Source organism: Drosophila kikkawai, chromosome 3L (genome assembly GCF_030179895.1).
Source record: "Drosophila kikkawai strain 14028-0561.14 chromosome 3L, DkikHiC1v2, whole genome shotgun sequence".
Taxonomy (NCBI): domain Eukaryota; kingdom Metazoa; phylum Arthropoda; class Insecta; order Diptera; family Drosophilidae; genus Drosophila; species Drosophila kikkawai.
In genome coordinates this window covers 31123523-31144290 of record NC_091730.1, presented here as the reverse complement: position 1 = coordinate 31144290, position 20768 = coordinate 31123523, and the positions used below count along the sequence as shown (strand labels likewise).

The window sequence follows — 20768 nt, the reverse complement described above, 5'->3', positions numbered from 1 at the left end:
CGTCCCTAGAAGCGAGCGACGATCGGGAACACGGGAGCGTGCGATCGGTAATACCGAGGAGCGGAGAGCGGGCGAGCGTTGCTAAGCTGGGAGCGCTTAAGCTTTTGGACGCTCGGTGGCCAGAGGGGGAGCAGGGGCCTCCTGGCGTAAACAATGAATATATAAATAAATAATGAATAAATAAATACTTTCAATCAATATTTTTTTTTTTTTTTTTTTTTAATTAATAAACGGAAATGTATAAGCATTAATTACTGCCATCTAACCAAGCAGCCGTTCCCGATAAAGCTTTGTTTTTGACAAACACAAATTATATGCAAATGAGAGAGAGAGAGAGAAAAAAAATTATGCTGCTGCTACTCGGGAGCTATGCTTTCTGATAAGCGTGATGCTATCGCAGCCTCTGCTTTGTCATCTCGCTCCCTAGCACAACAACAATGCGCCTTGGCCTTGAAACCTCGCTGCTTTTGCGCACCCTTCATTTATGAGCGGCATATTAATTTCGCCATCAGCCGTGGTCAGTCGACTCATTTTATAAAAGAAACATCGAACTGAATTCCTATACAACTGATTAGCGAGATGTGCTTCGCTAATTTTTATAGACTCAACTATCCGTGGCCTCAATAACTCAAAAAATGATAATTGAACTTCCGAATTGTGCTATTGAGGTCATCTGTAAAATCTTCAATGGGATCATAAGTCTCGGCCATTACCCAACAAAATGGAAAAAATCTATAATTATAATGATACCGAAGCCCGGAAAAGACCACACGATTCCGTCATCTTACCGACCAATAAGTCTACTATCATGCTTGTCCAAATTATTTGAAAAATGCCTACTAAAGCGCATAATCCCTTATCTGGGAGCTCACAACATTATCCCAGCTCATCAATTTGGCTTCAGAGAAAAACATGGAACTATCGAGCAAGTTAACAGAATAACATCAGAAATTCGCACAGCCTTCGAGCATCGAGAATATTGCAGCGCGATATTTCTCGACGTTTCTCAAGCATTCGACCGCGTCTGGCTCAACGGCCTCATGCACAAAATAAAAACACTCTTGCCGGTATACACACACAAATTACTTGAGTCGTATCTCTACAACAGAGTCTTCGCAGTGAGGTGCAACGCAACAACATCCGGCACCTATTCAATCGAAGCTGGAGTCCCACAAGGAAGTGCACTTGGGCCTACCCTATTTGTTCTATACACAGCGGATATCCCCACAAGCGACCAGCTAACATTATCCACTTTCGCTGATGACACTGCGATCCTCAGCCGTTCCAGATGCCCAGTCCGTGCAACAGCCCAGCTCGCCAACCACCTCAAGGTAGTCGAGAAGTGGCTATCTGATTGGCGTATTAAAATAAATGAACAAAAGTGTAAGCACATAACGTTCACCCTCAACAGACAAACAAGCCCCCCGCTCTACCTGAACAGCACACTGATCCCCGAAGTCAACGTGGTAACGTACCTGGGCGTCCACCTGGACAGACGCCTAACATGGCGAAGACATATTGAATGCAAGAAACTTCATCTAAAACTAAAAGCCAGCAGCCTCCACTGGCTCATAAACTCCCGATCGCCCCTGTGTCTGGACTACAAGGTCCTGCTCTACAACTCCACACTAAAGCCAATATGGACGTATGGCTCCCAGCTCTGGGGGAACGCGTGCAGTACCAGTCTAGACATCATACAGCGCGCCCAATCAAAAATCCTGAGAACTATCACTGGGGCACCATGGTATATTCGCAACGAAAACATCCACAGGGATCTCGGCATTCCTGCAGTTAAGAACGAAATAGAAAAACAAAAAGCGTCCTACAAGGAAAAACTCTCCACCCATCCAAATCCTTTAGCAAGGGACTTGATAAAAGTTTCCAGAAGAAGCCGCCTACTACGTAACGACCATCCAACCCAGCCATAATTATTCAGGGCCATTTACTCTGTACCAGTCTCATGACTGCTAGTTAGGTAGTATTGTAAGATTTGATACACTTATTGTTAGTCTCATAAATGAGAAGATTCAATAAATAAAAGCAAAGCCTAAAAAAAAAAAAAAAAAAAAAAAAAAAAAAAACTATCCGTGGCCCGGTAAAAATTACTGATCATTTTATTTGGCCCGGTATTCCTATGCGTCTAGTTTAATTTAGTGTATGAGTTTCCGAAAAATTTGTTTATAGAGTAGATTTTTGTCTTCCTAATTCCTAAATTATCCGTGGCCCAGTTAAAATTACTTATTAAAATTAATTATTAATTATATTGATGTTAAAATTAATTAATGTAATGATGCAGGCTTGATGTTGTTCCGAAGATGCAGGCGCACGCGAATTTGCACGGCTATGCTCGTCGGCTAAGGAGGTGGAGGTCTTGCCTGCTCTTCGACGGTGCCTTTTGCCAACAATATCTATTAATTTTGAGTGCCGCGACGAGAAGGGGGAGAAGGGACAACCAAAATCACATACACGGACAGACGGACTCTCACATTACTACATACAAAAAGATTTAAATCCTCAGGTGTTTTGAGGTTTATATTTGCCCTCCCTTCCTATGGTCATCTGCACCAAAAATAGTTTACTTATTGTTGACGACCCCTTTTACAAATTAAAACCGCTTACGTGGTTGGCATGCTGATGGAGGAAAACAAATTAAGGTTTTTAAAACATTATAAATATTATTTATCACGAACTAAAAACATTATAAATACCAGTGTAAATAATATAATAAAACTTAAAATATAGGTAAATGTGGACAAAAATTAGGTTATTCACGTGCGATTCTCTTAAACTTTAAATTTATAACGTTAGGAATTATCCCTTGGCGACACATATATGGCTAACTAACTTTGCGTGACACATAGAACAAAAGAAATCGAAAGAAGGAATTGGGTTCTCAAGAAAGAAATATTACAAATTTTAAACGTTTCATTTTATTTATTCTCTTTCATATTTGTGGGGTCTTGAAGTGCAATATTTATGTGTTATGTTTTTGGGTTTGATTTTTTTGTTAGCTCCAAGCTTTTATGCTGCGCACAGTGGGGTTATTAGATTAAGTTTTGGGGCAATTGATTATAGATTAAATCATTTGTTCGCAGAATTTGTATTAAATAAAAGACAATCAAATTTTTGTATTTATTTTAACATTTCTCGCTCACCACACTTAAAACAGTTTTCCACCGATGAAAGCGCTTTCGTCGAGGCTAGCTGTGGAAGGGAAAAAGATATATCTGCACATAACCATTCAGGCAGTTTTACAACCACTGTCCGAGAAACAAAACGTCAGGCCAATCATTTTAGGCCGAGTAAAAACACATCAAAAACAAACAAAAACAATTGGCGGTCATTTTTACCGTCGATCGTAAGTGCGCCTTCGCTCGAAACTAACAATTATTGTCTTCTGCCCCTTCGGCGGGCCTCCGAGAGGAATACGGAGAGGAGATAACGTCTATTCTGGCGGATATATCGCCTTTCGCTTTGCCCCTTTTAATTTTTCATGTGGACACGCAAATTGTTTTTGTGATTTTTGGACAATGCCCTTTTAATCTCTCATGTGGACGAGTAAATTGTTTTTGTAAACTTTTTGACAATGCCTTATGCTTTCCTGGTTATGCGCGAGAAAAGCGAAACATATAAGATGAGCTTATCTGTTCCTAGACGAAGAGGGGGTTACGGGGCTGCTGCGGCCGCTGATCTTCTTAGAAACTGCTGCTGCTTAGTCGACTATAGCGGTAGGCTGGATGCTGCTTGAAGCTGCTGATCTGCATCCAATTAGCTCTACTTCCACGCCGAAAATTGTTGGTTTTTGGGCTTTTATTAAGCGCCAAGCCTAAATAAAATTTTCGCACTTAGTCCCACTGCCAACATTTTTCTTTCACTTCTTCTCTAACTCACCCAAGGGGAACTCAGCGCTAGGCTTAATTATTTCTGCCTTGGCAGCAGCAACGCGAATTGAACAGCAAAAAAAAAGTATATTTCACTCGCGTTGTTCTCTTCGTCTTTTCAATTCTAAGTTAATTGCACCGAACTGACTATACTGCTCGACTGCCAAGATCCATCAGAAATCGCCCCACACCGCTGAGCATCTCTGCATCGCGAAAGCTCGGAGCCTCGCTGATACTCCCAAGATGGCGCCAGGGAAGTATCTGAACCTCCGCGCTGCATCAGGCGCTACAGTGTACAAAAAATTTGAACAATGCGACCACGCTTGCCGCCCCTGCAAACTGATTGATAGTTGATTTAAAACAATTATATATTATTTCCTTAATTTAATTTAATTTAATTTATTGGTAAATATATTCCTAACGCTACATGTTAAAAACTTATTAATTAGTGGGATAGTCACAACGGGTTAATTTTTTAAATTATCATATCTTTCTTAAAGCTACACAAGCTTGTAATACATGTATTTCTTATTCTAACAATTTGCATGTCATTATGTTAACAATGAACATTTATTTTATTATGTCTAGTTTATGTTTTCATTTTTATAAAACTTTATTAAGGGTCCATTCTGGTTAGTTGTGCCAAAAAATAGGCAATCTTTAGGATTTTTTTTTTGTTTACAAAGGAGGTTAGAAATGATTTAGCACAAATTTTCAAAAATTTTAGAGCATGTCCTGAAGCAGGACACAGTGCGACGTAAGCCCATGCCCAAAAAAGGAACCCCTCTGGCTACCGTCCTGCAGTAATCGTAAAAATCGACTGATACAAAAAATTCAAAGATGTTCTTGTTTAGTATGAATGTTGTTATGGAATAGACTAGAATTATCAAAATTTAGTACAAAATAAAAAAATGGCGGTGATTCAAAATTTTTTTTTTCGTTTTCGTAAAAAATTTTTTCACTTTTTCTTTATTAAAAATCCAATGTATAAGCTATCAGTGTAATTGTAGTCTATTCCATGGACACCTTCATTACGAGTAATTAAAAAAAAAAACAGAAATCGCGTTTAACGTTTTATGTTTGCTCTGTACCTCCTTTAAGTCGGCCGGCTCGGAGGCTCATAACTTTTAAACTATTACCAAAGAGTATAGAACTATATCATCTGGCATGCTTTGCTTGCTTTACGCTTGTCGGCGAAGGGAAACGGGGAATGATTTGCTTGTTCTATTTTTAGATTTTGTTTATTACGCACACAATGCATAAGTGTAAGTGAGATTTGTGTGTATGTGTGCGTGAACGCGGCAACACATTTCGAGACGAAATTTCATTTTGGCTTTGCTAGAGCGAGAATTCAATTCATGAATTTCAAATTCATATTGGTTTTTGTGCATCACACTTTTAATCGGTCCTATGATCGTGCCGCTTAACACGTTGGTCGGCAATTAAGATAAGTGGACCAATCCCTGACAATGACGGTCTTATAGTATCGTGTTTTTTTGCTTTTAATAATTCATATTTTTGTATATTATTTTATTTATTACATTAATTAAAAAAAATTTGAAACTTATGAACTTTTTTTAAACAAAAATGTTTCTTTGCTATGGGCTTATAAAATCAAAACATTTTAAATATATGTAATTATATTTTAATATCAGTTTATTCGACTGGCAAAAATCCTCCATCTGAACCCTCCCCGAGGGGGCCGGCTGGGCAATGGGCACTATATTAGCCCGGACACGGTAATGCAGCGGTTACACCTCTGATGTGACGGGAGCAGGTCATGTCAGTTGCAACGCTATTGCCGAAAAAACTACGCAGGGAAAGTTGAGCCGCTCACGTGCCATAGTCGATACAGACTCGGACCTTGAGAGCGTGCAGCTTCTCCACTCACCGAAACCTGGCACCAGCTCCCAGCGCAGGGACGGGCCAAAGCGGTCAAGCGAGGGAATAAAGGCCAAGGCGCTGTACAAGGCTGCCCTCCGCATCCAGGATCGGCTCCAGAAAAAAGCCGCCCTATCCCCAGAGGAGAAGGCAAAGCTTACCTGGGCTGAGGAGAAAATCGCTGAGGGGAGGCTTCACTTCGCCAAACTCCCCCACATTGGGTCGACTGGCGGATTCGCCAACAAGGTGGAAGAGACGCTTGCCAACAAAAGGCAACGCTCAACCGAAAGCGCCTCTATGGACGCACCGGGGAGCAAGCGGCAACGCGGGCCTAAGAAGGCAGGCCATCCCCAAATGGCGAAAAAGGCTAAAAAAACCGCAAAAGTCAGTGAGGTCACCAAACGACACTTGATCGTGGCCCTCATTGACAGAAGCGATGAAGCCGGCAAAATGACCGAGGCGCAGTGGAAGATGGTGCATGCGCGGCTCGTTGAGTCATTGTACACACGGATGGAGGATGATCCCGAAGCTCCCATGCCCACCACGAAGCGCCCCATCACCCAAGGAGGGGGGGCAAAGTGCAGTGCTCCAGATAAACAAGGAGGCAGAAAACATCCTTTATCCCAGATACGGGAAGACGGCGTGGGGCATGGGTAGCGTACACCTGCGCCTCAAAAAGCGCCACCCCGGGGATAAGGTTGCTCACACCCTGAAGGCAGATGTGGTGGAGAAGGACCTAGGTCTGGAAACCATCGTGGATGCCGACCGGGAAATGACGCTGGATGAGTCCGACGAAGGAGAGGACGGTGACCTGACCGTAGTAGTCAACCCGTCGTATGGAGGTGAGGCCAGTACCCATGCCACTCAGGGTGCTGCAGCTCAACCTCCATAAGACCAAGGTCGCGTCGGCGGACCTCCTCATAGCCATGGGGCAAGGATCCGCCGACATAGGTTTGGTGCAGGAGCCATGGATCGCCTCAGGCAATGCCATCGCCGGACTGAAGTCCGCAAATTACAATTTGCTCCATCCACCAACGGTAAGCAGGAATAGAACCACCGTACTTGTACGGAAGGGTCTATACGCTAACCTTATGTCTCACTACAGCTCTGATGACCTGACCGTGGTGATGCTAGAGAGCGGAAAAAAGCGCCTTTTGGTAGCTTCCTGCTACATGGCACACGACAGGACGTCCCCACCAGAAGAACTCATGAGCTTGGTAGAAGCCAGCCCGAAGGACCAGCAACTGCTCGTGGGTGCAGACGCACCACTGCGTATGGGGGAGCCCCGACATAAACGACAGAGGTGAGTCCCTCTTAGACTTTATACTCTCAACCAACCTGAGTATAGCAAACGTGGGGGAGGAAGACACCTATGTAGGTCCCACCTCCTCAAACGTGCTTGATCTTACTCTTGTAAGGGGACAAGGTACTTTGCTATCAGAATGGAGAGTCCTAGAGAGACCATCCTTCTCAGATCATAAGTACATACGGTTCCAATACGCATTCGAACACTCTCCAAAACAATCAGTCTTCAGGAACCCCCGGAATACTAACTGAGGAAAGTTCAAGGAGACTATCGCGACACGGCTCGCGATCTCTCCGCGGAAGATATAGAAAAGTCCCTAGAGACCCTCTCCAAAAAACTGCTGGATGCGTACCACGCATCATGCCCTATATCGGACACGAGAAAGAGGACCAGGCCACCCTGGTGGAATAAGGACCTTTCACTCCGACGCAACAAACTCAAAGAATTCTTCAAAATCGCCAAGCAGGCGAAAGATGACATCATCAATGAGGAATACAAAGTCCTGCTTAGGGACTACAAGAAGGAAATACGCAAGGCGCAGAGAAACTCATGGAGAAACTTCTGCTCCAATATAGAGACTGCCCCGGAAACGGCTAGACTCCGGAAGCTGCTATCGAAGCAGCCAACCATACAGAGTCAGCTCAAACGCGACGACGGACAGTGGACTGAGGGCAGCGAAGAGGCCCTAACAGCATTGATGCATGCGCATTTCCCAGGATGCACTGAGGTACCCGTTGCAAATAAGCACCAGGACCTAGCAACTGGAGAAGAGCATCTCCCAAAAGGTTTAATATCCTCTGGTAGAATCCGCTGGGCTATAGACTCCTTTGCGAGGATAAAAGCATATGGACTAGATGGAATATTCCCAGCCATGCTGCAGGTGACCAAGGAGGTGATCACCCCATGGCTCCACGCAATATATACAGCTTGTTTAAGCGCGGGCTATATTCCTATCCAATGGAGGACCTCTCGGATTGTCTTCCTGCCCAAAGCAAGAAAGTGCAGCCACGTGAGCCCCAAAGATTACAGACCGATAAGCCTCACCTCATTCCTACTTAAAACGCTGGAAAATCTGCTGGACCTATACATCAGGAACGATGTAGGGAGACAACTGTCGACCAACCAGCACGCCTACACGAAGGGGAAATCAGTGGAGACGGCACTACATTCGTTGGTAGCCACCATTGAGAGAGCCCTAAAAAATAAGGAGTATGCACTTGGAGTGTACGTGGACATATCTGGGGCATTCAACAACGTTAGCACGGACGCAATAATGGATCGCCTAGAAGCGACCAACTCGTCCTCGCTATCAACTTGTGGATAAAAAATTTACTAAGTTGCCGGCGGGTACAATCAGATTGGGGCACCGCTTCCATGGTGAGAGGAGCGCACAGGTTCTGTCGCCCCTCCTATGGGGAGTGAAAGTGAAGTTGCCGAGTACGGATGCACCGCGGAGGCGCTCCCGCGTAATCCGCGTTGTGTGTGAGCTGCGGCATGTCCCCAACGAACCTGGGTGCAGGCCGGACGAGTGAGGCAGTGGGGAACACTCACCTGCAGCGGCAAGCCTTGGATGTCCACGGATGACCAAGTAAATCCGAATTACAAATCCTGTGATTTGGGCCGGCGGCGAGAGCGGAGAGAGTGGTGAGAGCATTCCTTCCAGTTTCTTGCCCCATTGTTGTTGCCTCCTCCAGTCCAGTGCAATATTCCTTCCACGGCAAATGTGGCTGCCCCCGCAGCACATGCCAGTCACGCCAGCTGATGGACAGATCAGCTGCGATCCAGTGTTGGGTAGCCCCCAGTTCTGCACCGGTCTGGCAACCCATCGCCGCCGCCAGGTGGCGCTGAGAGGATCCACCCAGCAGTTGGCGCTAGTGCGCCAACCTTAGCTGACGAAAGCTGCATGCTACAGCACGTACATGCCAAACACCGATCCAGGAGGTAGCATACCTTTTAGGGCTGCTGCTCATCACGGAACTCGTGATCAAGACCCGCACAGGGGATTAAATGGTGGTAAAGGTCAAGGAGCCGACCATCAGCCAACCCCTCCGCTCTGCGGTCCACCTTTAAAATCGGGGCTCTGGCGACCGAGCAGGGGCGGTATAACCCCCACCTGCTAAGTCTCGGGGAAACCCCTGACCATCGAGGGACCCCATAAGTGCACTCGCCTTTCCTCCACACTCCTCCACGTAGCGTCTGTCCCATAATGGGCGGCTATGTGATCTGCGTCTGCGCCACATTGGCCGGCAGAAGAACAAACCTGGCAGCAGGCTCTAGCTGCATCAAATCTCCCAAACCCAGGCAGCGTCTGACCCACATTGGGCGGCTACCTGGTCTGCGTCTGAGCCACATTGGCCGGCAGTTAAACATACCTGGCAGGAGGTATAAAATGCAGCCCTTGCATTGGGCCAAAATGCAAACAAAATTGGAATGTCTTCGCAAAACGAGAATACTCCAGGTGGCAGCCACACATGTGGAAATCCACCCGCGGGAGAACCCGCGGCCAGGGCAAGGATTCTGGAGGCCCTAAAAAACATTCCCCCAAGCACTGACGTGGCGGTGGCTGACTTGGCCGCCACGGTAGTTAATACGCCAAGCCAAGACGACGAGAAAGATGACGGTCCAATGGCCTTTAGAAGGAGCAGCAGGGTTCTAAGATCCCCGCTCCTCCCAGCGAGCAAGGCTCCGGTACCGACAGCAGGAGAGAATGCGGACTCCCAAACTCCCAAAAGGGCACGGGACGCCGCCAGCCCAGCAGGCTCTCAGCGAGATACGCCACCTAAGAGATGCAGGGAATCCCAGTGTCTCAAAAACATTGCGGAGCTGGGAAAGATCCTGGATGATGTCCTCGACGACATCAATAACAAGCAGGTCCGACACATAACCTTGGTTATGAAGACCAAGCTGGCGAGGGTGAAGGACCTGCAAGCCGACATAGGGGAGTGGCTCAACTCTGCTCGGAAACCTGAGGAGACGGACCGACCCGAAACTGCAGTAGCATGCCACAACTGTTCCCAGGGCGGGAACAAGATTGAGAGCACTCAGAGGCGGGACGCAGCACAGCAGACGCCCAAGGTCTGGAGCAAGGACGGCGCAACACAGACGGAGGCGCGGCGAGCCCCGACCACCACTACAGAGAAATCGCAAGTAACGGCGGCCAACTCGAGCGCGAAGAACCTGCGGCGCGCCCCCACGCCGGCTGAAGCTGCTAAGCAGGGGAAAACTTCCGCAAGAGGGACACCCGTGGCCAGCGCGCCCAAATCCAGGGCACCCAACCCGCCGCAGCCAACCGGCCCAGCGACTGAAGGCCCAGAAGCCGAGGGAGGCGCCTGGAAAACCTACACGAGGAAAAAGCGGCGCAAGAAACTCGAGGCTCCTCATCGATCCCGCCCGGACGCAGTCATTATAGCTGCGAAAGGGAAGACATACAGTGAAATCCTGGCCATGGTCACCAGAAGGGACGACAGCCAGCTTGCAGGCCTGGGTAATAGCGTCAAAAAGGTTAGACGAACCACCAACGGAAACCTTCTGCTAGAGGTGGCGAAGAATAGCGCTGAGAGCGCAGCGTCAATGCGAACGAGCATAGCGCAGGTGCTTGGTGAAACGGCGGAGGTTCGGGCGATGTCAGAGGACTCAAAGGTCTCTGTGCTCGAGATCCGAGAGCTGGACGCCCTAGCCAAAGAGCCCGAGATTGTGGCCGCGATCGCGGAGCAATTCAGCTTGGATGGGGCCAAGGTCAAAGTGCGAAGCCTCCGCCCTGGCTATGCCGAGTCACAGACGGCAGTAATTAGCCTCCCGTGCCCCCTGGCAAAGGCGGTGCTTAAGAGAGGTTCTCTACGCATAGGCTGGACTTCCTGCACGATCAGGGAGAGGACAGGCCCCCCAAGATGCTACCGGTGTCTCGAGGCTGGCCACCTGGCCGCAAACTGCAGAAGCGCGACCGACCGGAGCGGCTGCTGCATAAAATGCGGGGAGAGGGGACACAAAGCCGCTAAGTGCCCCAACGAGGCGAAATGCTTCCTCTGCGCTGCTTCCGGCAAGAAGGAGACGAGGCACCAGGCAGGCAGCAAAAGCTGCCCGACCAGGAGCTCCAGTAGCAGTGGCGCCTTCCCCCGTAACGCGCCATGCAGTTGATTCAGCTGAACCTGAATCACTGCAGGGCAGCGCATGATCTGCTAATGCAGACGGTGCGCGACCTGGACGTGGATGTGGCGGTGCTCAGCGAGCCATACAAGGCTGCAAGCACACATGGTTGGGCCATGGACCGGACTGGCAAAGCTGCGCTGTGGATGTGCGGGCGGGAACCCGCTCACATGTCCGACGTCAGATCGGCGGATGGCTTCGTTCGCGGTAGAGTAGGCGGGGTGTGGGTGTACAGCTGCTACCTGGCACCAAGCCTCACACTGGAGGCCTTCAGCAGCATCATCGACGAGCTCAGCGATGACATCCGCGGACGGAGCAACACACTAGTGGGCGGCGACTTCAACGCTTGGGCCCAGGATTGGGGGGCGCCCTCAACCAACGCCAGAGGCCGCATCATCCTGGAGGCCTTCGCCTCCCTGGATATTGCTCTGCTGAATGAGGGTACTCAGCATACCTTCAACAGAGCGGGAGCAGGGTCCGTTATAGACCTCACTTACGCTAGCAGTGCACTAGCCTGCCTAGCCAGGTGGAGGATCAGCGAGATCTATACAGCCAGCGATCATGAGGCCATCCTCGTCTCCCTCGGCGAGAACTCACCGAGCAGGACGATCCCGCCCAGCGCAAATAAGGCATATCGGCAAGACACTCTCAACGCCCAAGCGTTCTCGAGCGCTTAGCGGGCCTAGCCACAGACGAAACGGACAGCGCTAACGATGCTGCGCTCAAACTGGCGGCCGCGGTCGAGCGTGCATGCAATGCAAGTATGCAGAAGCGGAAATCTTTCCGGAAGCATCACGCACCGGTGTACTGGTGGAGCGATGACATCGCAAACCTCCGCTCCTCTTGCCTCCGAGCCAGGAGGAAAGTCCAGAGAGCGCGCGGCTCTCCGAACTTACCAGCCCGCAGCGAGGCTTACAGGACCGCAAGGGCGGCCCTAAAGAAGGCGATAAAGTCCAGTAAGAGAGAGTGCTTTCTTAAGCTATGCGACGACGTTGAGAAGGACCCATGGGGCGGGGCCTACCAGAAAGTCGTAAAGCGAGTGAGCGCTGGCAGCAAGGCGCCAACGGACCCTGAGGCTCTCGAAGGCATAGTCCGGGTGCTATTTCCGACTGGGCAACCGCTCAACTTCCATGTGAGCAGGGAGCCCATGGAGATATGCCCGGTCTCGGAGCAGGAGATCTTAGTGTCAGCGAGGACGCTCAAAAACAAGAAGGCGCCTGGCCCTGATTCAATCCCTAACAGGGCGACCAAACTGCTGCTCACACTGCACGCCAAAGCGATCGCCGATTTGTTCAACAAGTGCCTGGCGGAAGGCTCGTTCCCAGTGAGATGGAAGCGCCAGAAGCTTCTTCTTCTCCCGAAACCGGGGAAGCCAGCGGGCGAGGCATCTTCTTACAGACCCATCTGTCTGCTGGATACGATTGGGAAGGTATTTGAGAAGATGATTGTTTTAAGGCTGGAGGCAGCGATAGAGCGCGCTGGTGGGCTCGCGCCAAACCAGTTCGGCTTCCGGAAGAGGAGATCGACCCTGGATGCCATTGAAACGGTCACAAACCTGGCCGCGAACGCTATCGCTGGCGCGAGATGGAAAAAAGGCGCCAAGGAATACTGCCTGGTTGTTACTCTTGACATTCGGAACGCATTCAACTCTGCGGACTGGAGGCGGACACTGGAGGCTCTGGAAGCCTTCAGCATCCCAGGCTACCTGCTGAGGATAGTCCGCAGCTACCTCAGCGAGAGGAGTCTCATCGTGGACACGTCCCAGGGTACCAGAACGCACGAGGTCTCAGCCGGAGTCCCGCAGGGCTCCGTTCTGGGACCGCTGCTCTGGAACACGATGTATAACGGGGTGCTAAACCTCCCGCTATCCTCGAACACCACTATCGTTGGCTTTGCCGACGACGTGGCGCTGGTGGTAGTGACGAAGGAGCTGGCAGATGCGGAGATGGCGGCAAATAGCGCGATCCGTGCGGTTGAGTCCTGGCTTGCAGTCGCCGGCCTCGAACTGGCCTCGCACAAGACCGAGGCAGTCCTGATCTCCAGCAGGAAGCGAGTGGAAACGGCGGAGATCCGGGTAGGTGGACTTCCAATCACCTCCCAGCGCGCACTGAGGTACCTGGGCGTCATCCTGGACACACGCCTCTGCTACAGAGAACACCTAGAGTATGTTCATAAAAAGGCCAGCGAAACCGCAAGGTCCCTCTCCAGGATCCTGCTGAACACCAGGGGGCCCAAGCAGTGCAAGAGGAAGCTGCTCATGAGCGTCGTCACGTCGCAACTCCTCTATGCAGCCCCAGCCTGGGCGGAGGCTGTGAAAGTCAGGAGCTATGTGAGGGGTGTAGAAGGGGTGTACCGCCTATGCGCTCTAAGAGTAGCGTGCGCCTTCCGGACTGTCTCCGACGACGCGGCCCTAGTCATAGCGGGGCAGGTGCCGATATGTGAGCTGGTTCGAGAAGCCCAGGAAGCCCGCCTCTCACGCGAGCCGGGAAACTCTTCGGCGAGGCGTGAGGCCAGGAGCAGCGCCAGAAGCAGTAGTATCGCCCGGTGGCAGTCCCGGTGGGACAGTTCCACAAAGGGCCGTTGGACTCACCGCTTGATCCCTGATATCCAAAGCTGGATCACCCGAAAGCACGGCGAGGTAGACTTCTACCTGACACAGGCGCTCAGTGGGCACGGTTGTTTTCGGAGCTACCTAAAACGTTTCGGCCACGACCCAGAGGACCACTGCCCGGAATGCGGGACCGGAGTCGAAGAGAACGCGCACCACGTTCTTTTCGAATGCCATCGTTTTCACCACGAGCGGCTGGCACTGGAGGAAGTTGTGGGCGCTGCCATCGGAGCTGACAATCTGGTCCCCACTATGCTTGGCAGCCAGAAGGCCTGGGACGCGACTGCCACTTTTGTGGCAAGCGTCATGAAAACGCTGAGAACTCTGGAGACGGAGAGAAGGATGCGTGCAGAGTAGGTGGCCCGTACCTCGCGCGAAGCAATGCCTAGCGGCGGTACCGCGCGACCAAGGCCCTCTACACCGTAAATCAAAGCAGCCTTCAATCAAACAATTTGCAGTCTTCGTTCTTTTCTGTTTGTTGTTATTTGTATATTACTAAGGATTTAATGTTGCCCCTCCTATGGAATCTGGTGGTAGACGACCTAATCAGGAGATTCGAGAGGAAAGCACCAAAGATAACAGCTTATGCGGATGACATAAGCATAATTATCTCGGGAGTCTGTCCATCGACCCTCAGCTCGATCATGGAAACAACACTCAGGGAGATATGTGAGTGGGCGGAGAAGGTAGGACTCAATATCAATGCGGATAAGACGGACCTTATTCTCTTCACCAAGAGGCCGCAATTGATCCCCCCGAAAATTAACAAAACCAGGCTGACCCCGAAAACACAAGTCAAATACCTCGGCATTGTACTTGACAGCAAGCTGACGTGGAAGACCAATGTAGTAGAGAGGGTAAAAAAGGCCACCATAGCGCTATATGCATCCAAGAAGATGCTTAGCAGCACATGGGGCCTCTCACCCGCTCTAATGCATTGGGTCTACATATCGGTGGTGCGTCCGACTCTGCTGTATGGAGTCTTAGTGTGGCGACAAGCCACTGAGAAGAAAACGTATAATAAGCTTATGGAGAGAACCCAGCGGCAGGCACTGCTCTGCATATCAGGGGCGCTGAGGTCAACCCCCACCAAAGCACTCGAAACCATAATCGGCATATATCCCCTAGATATCCAAGCGCGACAGCAGGAAAGGCGGCACAACGTCTGGTTGCATCAGGAAACTGGTCGCTACAAGGTTTCGGCCACAGTTCAATTGGTCGAGACATGAGCAGTACATCTGACTACATGATACCTAGAACGTGCCCGGATGTAAACACAACAGTATTCATGGGACCAAATGACTGGAAGTCAGGCCAGGAGACCATGCCCAATACCTCAATATATACACCGACGGCTCCAAGATGGAACGAGGAGTTAGAGCGGGCATATACTGTTCAGACTCTGAAAAGAGGCTGTCGTATAAGCTACCAAGCTACTGCAGTATATTCCAGGCGGAAGTATTCGCCATCAGGAAAGCAGCAGAGCTTGCGCAGAGCATAAACCGTCCACATGACGCGGTCAATTTGTTTGTAGACAGTCAAACGGCGATAAGATCCATGCAATCATCAGCGGTCAGTTCCAAAAATGTACTGGCAAGCTGGGAGTCACTAGATAGCCTGAGCACGACTAAATCAGTGAGGATCTACTGGGTTCCCAGCCACCAAGGCATAGATGGTAACGAAACCGCGGACGAACTTGCAAAGGAAGGCGTTGGACTGGCCAGTGAAAGAACAGAAAACGTCCCTATCTCTTTAAGAACGCTCCAAAGCGAGCTAGAGAGACGGGCTGACGCAAGCGCAAAAAGCAGGTGGAGGAGTAATTCCGGAACCTGCAGAATATCAAAAATCATGTGCAAAGAGCACAACGAGAAACTTACCCCCTACGTGCTGTACCTTCCGCGGAAGGACTGCAGAATGTTAGTGGGTATTCTTACAGGTCACTGCCTGTCTGCTGCACATGCAGTCAAGCTGGGTATTACCAACAACGCCAAATGCCGAAAATGTGATGAATCCGAGGCAATCGAAACCTTGGAGCATCTCATTTGCAAATGTCCGGCCCTAACGAGGGCAAGAATGAGAGAATGGAATGAGAATGGCTCTTCAGTTCTGGCATCGCTAGAAGATGCCTCCAGGAGGAAGCCAGGCGAACTCCTTGCCTTTGCGAAAAACGCCTTGATATTCAAGGATCTCGAAACCCGCATAAATAGTCTCTAGGTCCATCCAGGAGTTTCCCCGGATAGCTATGGACCATATTGGCCTATGTGTGGCCCCTCGAGGGCCGTCCGGTCTAACCTAACCTAACCTTATTCGACTGTTTTTAATTTAAAACATTAATCTAACACAATAATTAAAAACATAAAACGAAAACAAATTCATACAACATGTAATATTTTAAAAACACCTATAAATACCCACAAATCTGTCAAACATATGGTAACACTTCTAAAGAAAAAAAAAACAAACAAAAAGAAGACAAAAAAACCTTAAGTCTAACCAGGATTTGAACCCATGCACTTCAGGGGGCAGTCGGATGCCTTAGCCACTAGACCAACCGGCAAGCAGGCCTCGGGGTGCCCAGATTCGAAGTAGAATCGAGCCCAGCGGGTTCCACGGGGAAAATGCGGGTTCTATCGCTGGAACCCGCCATACGACACTGTGTCCGCTCTAAATAATTCTATACTCTTTGCTGTTACGTATTTCGATTTGCCCATTTAGTATAATATTCTAGACACTTATAACTAACAAAAAATTAAAAAAAAAAATCGATTTTTTTTAACTAATTATTATTAAATTGCGGTGTGGTACTTATTGCTTTGAGGAAGTTCATTCTACAAGCGCATAGAGTGACGTTCAGAAGATGTAAGCTAATGACGACAATAATTAGATTATTAGTTCATGCTGATGTTCCAAATTTTAATTCTTTGGTATTTATTACCTTACGCAAATGAATAAAATTTCTGGTATTGCTCCAAAGTTTAAAGTTAAGTCCGTATATGCTATTGGCCATTCCCGTAATGGGGAATCACCTCGTTTAATATTGAATATGTATCTTTGTTGTTGGGAGGCAGCATCACAGTTCCCGAAAATTTCTATCCCATAACTTAGGGAAGGTATGAGATACGCCTTTGCTATCATAAGCCGCAAATCAGTCGATAGGTACTTTTGCATCATATAGAGCTGCCTAAGTAGGCCGTATATTTTCACAGATACCCTTATAACATGTGCGCTCCATGATAGGTTATTAGTCATAGTAATACCTAGGTTAACAACTTGCTCTACATACTCAATACAGGCGTTATTAAACCGAAGACTAGGAAGATTTGGACAATTTGACGATCTTTTACTTACAATTAAACATTTACATGTTGACTGATCCATTCATGTTTGCCCACTTACTAATATTTGACAATTCAAGGTTGCATACATCTACACAGTCAAAAATTCTAGCAACAGGACAACTAAACATACATTTGAACATCGTCAGCATACATATGAAGATTACCATTGGTTAATACATTCGGGAGGTCGTTCATAGAAAACAGAAGTGGACCAAGAACAGAGCCTTGAGGTACACCTCGCGTCGATATCATAGCGTGAGAGGGTCCAGTGTCAGCGATCACAGCTTGCGATCTGTCATATAAATATGACGAAATTAATTTTAAAGCAGAGTCCGCGAATGAGAAGATTTTTGAAAGCTTCGTACATAAAATTTCGTGGTTAACCGTGCAAAGGCTTTGCAAAAGTCCAAAAGAGTTAATAATGTCACATGTTTGTTTCAAGTTCTTGTCTAATGCTCTCAGATTGGTTATTGCACATTAGGGAGTTTTGTCTCAAAAAGCAGTTGATCTGTTAGGCCAATAATTGCTTAATGACTTTGGATAAAAATGGTAGTATGGATATCGACCTATATTCGCCGTTAGTTTTTGGGACAGGAACAATTTTGGCTGATTTCCAGCAGATAGGGAAACTAGACATAGTCAAAGTCTTTGGCAATATAATTTTTATAAAAGTCGGATGAACGTTGTCAAGCCCAACAGCACTCGATTTTGCTGAAAGGACTGATTTTAGAACATCAAACGGGGAAACACACATAAAACTAAAGCTATTATCACAGATATTATTCACAGTCATGTCCAAATAAGGGTAACTGAATGTTTCAGGTACGTTTGATTGCAAGAATTTTCTGTTGAGATCATTGGGGTCTATGTCTAATTTGCTATTGTGGTATGATTTTCCGATTCCCAACATTTTAAGTTCCCTCCATTTTTGTTTGATTTTCATTGTACTAGTGAATTTTTAAGCGAAATAATTGCTCGTTGCATTGGCAATCATTAAATTGGCAGTCATTCTCAAAGACTTAAGTTCATCATAGTAACTTGCTATTTTGTATCTTTTCCATCGTCTATAGGCAATATCGCGTCGATTAATCATTACAGCAATACTATTGTTGAACCACGGATTGCCTTTGGCTTTAAAAACCTATTGCTTAAGTAGCACAAACCTTTCGTACATTGAGTCAATGCAGTTCGTTAAATGATGCAATTTGGAGTTTACGTCACTTAAATTGTACATAATGTTCCAATCATAAGCATCCAATTCATGACTTAGAATTTAAAGGTCAATGTTCCTAAAGTCCCTATAGAATATTGTTTGGTCAGTAGAGTTAGGGTTAAATTCGTACGTCATATATATTAGGTAATGATTTGAGAAAGCCGGCACTGAGGCCTGGTCGTATAGAAGAATCCTGTCAGTATTGCTGATAAAGAAGACATCAAGAAGTGTATTTGAATTCGTTGTAAAATTTGTTGGTAGAGTCAAATTTATTTCGCGCGGGGTCCCGCTTCCGCGGGAATTATAATGTAACTATATAATAACTACGATAAATAAATAAAAACGCATGAAAAATTAGACTACGGTGCAACACTACGAGCTAACTCAACAAGTATTACAGTTTTCAGTAGAGAAGGGCTATCACTACGAATAATAATATCAGAGAGGCGGTTGTAATCCTTACATAAAACCCTAGCATAGGGTTCATGTGCTTCAAACTCCCGCCTACAGTGATTTATTACTAAGGGGATATGGGATATGTTAGTCGAGGAACGTGGAAATTGAGCTGCCCTAAAAGAAAGGGGCTCTCAACATCACCTTTATTAGGTTTTTAAGGAATACGACACCAAGCATAGTTCTACGGTTAGCTAGCGAGGGTAAGTTAATTAATAGAAGGTTACTAGAATACGATGGTAGTCTCTCACCAGCATCCCAGGGTAGGCCACGGAGGGCGAAAAGTAAAAAGTTATTTTGTACAGATTCAATACGGTTAATATGGACTCCCAATTAAAGTTTTGGGCAAACTTTTTTTTTAGTTAAAAAAAAAATGTATTACTTAAAGATTGTACTGTGTAAGTTTCATTATCGAATTCCAACTTTAAGTGCCTCAAATCAAGTATGCACGCAAGGTATTCAAGTGTTAACGTGGGCGCATCAAAAACTTTAAACGTTTTTTTCTCAGCTTAAAATTTGTTGCGATTTTACCTATGCTATGGAGACGATTCACAAAAAACTATGTAACTTATCGGAGTGAAACAAAAATTATTATGATCAGCATAAAATTATCTATTTGAACCTAAATGGAAGCAATAAAAATGGTTTTTTAGGTTCAAATAGAAGGTAAAGGTGTAATGAATACAAAAACTTTGTGTTTGAGGATTTCCAACACAAATTACGCGCTCTATCATGTCCACAGCCGGGAAACTCAAAGCTCGAGGCGCTGTGCCATATTTTCCATAGGTCCGCTATTTTGTAAAATATTGTTTATAATAAAATTATTTGATCATCCACGATTCTACTTTTAACTATCTTCAAAGTTTCACAAAGATTGCTTGTCTATTTCCTACATTAAAAAAATTAACAAAAAATGCCTAAATTTTTACCGTTTACATGTTTGTATATCCCCCCTTAAGTTCCAAATGATATGTGTATTTTGTTGTTGGCCTTGAAGACTGTAAAATACTGCATTTCATAATTTTCGTAGGTTGGGGCCTTTTTACGGCAAGGTCGTGGTTGAATTTACTGTACAGCAGTCTTAAGACGTAACGCGTTACGTCGTTATACTGTTGTTTACAGTAAAATCAACCCATGATTTTGGGTTGGGCCACTTAAACTGTGAAATTGGTTGGATTTACTGCAGGAATTTTTCCTGAGCATGAACCAATATTTTATGAATTGTTGGTGACATTGAATACCAAGCGATACAGATATGCAAATATAATGAAAAAATTTCTCAAAATAACCGACATCTTTCCGAATTTATATAATAACACAGGAACACAAAATTAAACTTTGTGAAATTTCCACGAACCATTTCCAGTTTTCCATGATATTTGGGTGCTCCTGAGTAAAAGTCCCATACAAAATTATTTTCCATCACCTACAGGTTCCGCGGTATACCTAAGAATACAAAAAACCGATGTTTGCCGACATTTTGAATTACGTGGCCTATATAATTGGACTTACCTTTATTATTTTCGGTAGGACCTACTCTCAATACATCACGGCACTACTAAAAAATAGTCCCAATCGTGGACCATTGCCCATGTCTTTGGAATTCGACGCCAAAGTTGAAACTCCCAAAATTTTCAACATTTCTGTGATGAAAAAACAATTCTGAGAATTAAATCTTATATGGAACTAATTTTAAATATTCATTGAATCTATTGTTCATTGTATTCTTTAATTTTGGTTTAAAGCGTTTTCATGAGGACATTTTATTGGATTTATTAAACGAATAAAACCGCTTTTTTGGTTTGATTATCTACTCCTATTTGCTGTCAAATTTCAAATAAGTCAAGGCAACCTATAGAATGCGAGTAAAAAATCTATATTTATATTATATATAAATAGATACATATTTACTCGCATTCTATAGGTTGCCTTGACTTATTTGAAT

General features: G+C 46.6%; 2 protein-coding genes across 2 annotated transcripts in view; both read right to left on the bottom strand.

Moving 5' to 3' along the window:
- The window catches only part of LOC108071213 (transcription elongation factor 1 homolog), a 56703-nt gene that overhangs the window by 17452 nt on the left and 18483 nt on the right, over nucleotides 1–20768 (bottom strand). The gene's annotated exons all lie outside the window — the stretch shown is intronic.
- On the bottom strand, nucleotides 4259–20607 carry LOC138928259 (uncharacterized). The gene is made up of 2 exons (XM_070284862.1): nucleotides 20336–20607; nucleotides 4259–20269 (listed from the first exon to the last, which is right to left on the bottom strand). Exon 2 carries the CDS (start codon nucleotides 13336–13338, stop codon nucleotides 12937–12939), a length of 402 nt encoding a protein of 133 aa, XP_070140963.1. The 5' UTR covers nucleotides 13339–20269; nucleotides 20336–20607; the 3' UTR covers nucleotides 4259–12936.

Coding starts and splice junctions, on each gene's coding strand:
- LOC138928259 (XM_070284862.1), bottom strand. CDS start 13,338: ATGACGCCCAGGTACCTCAGTGCGCGCTGGGAGGTGATTGGAAGTCCA.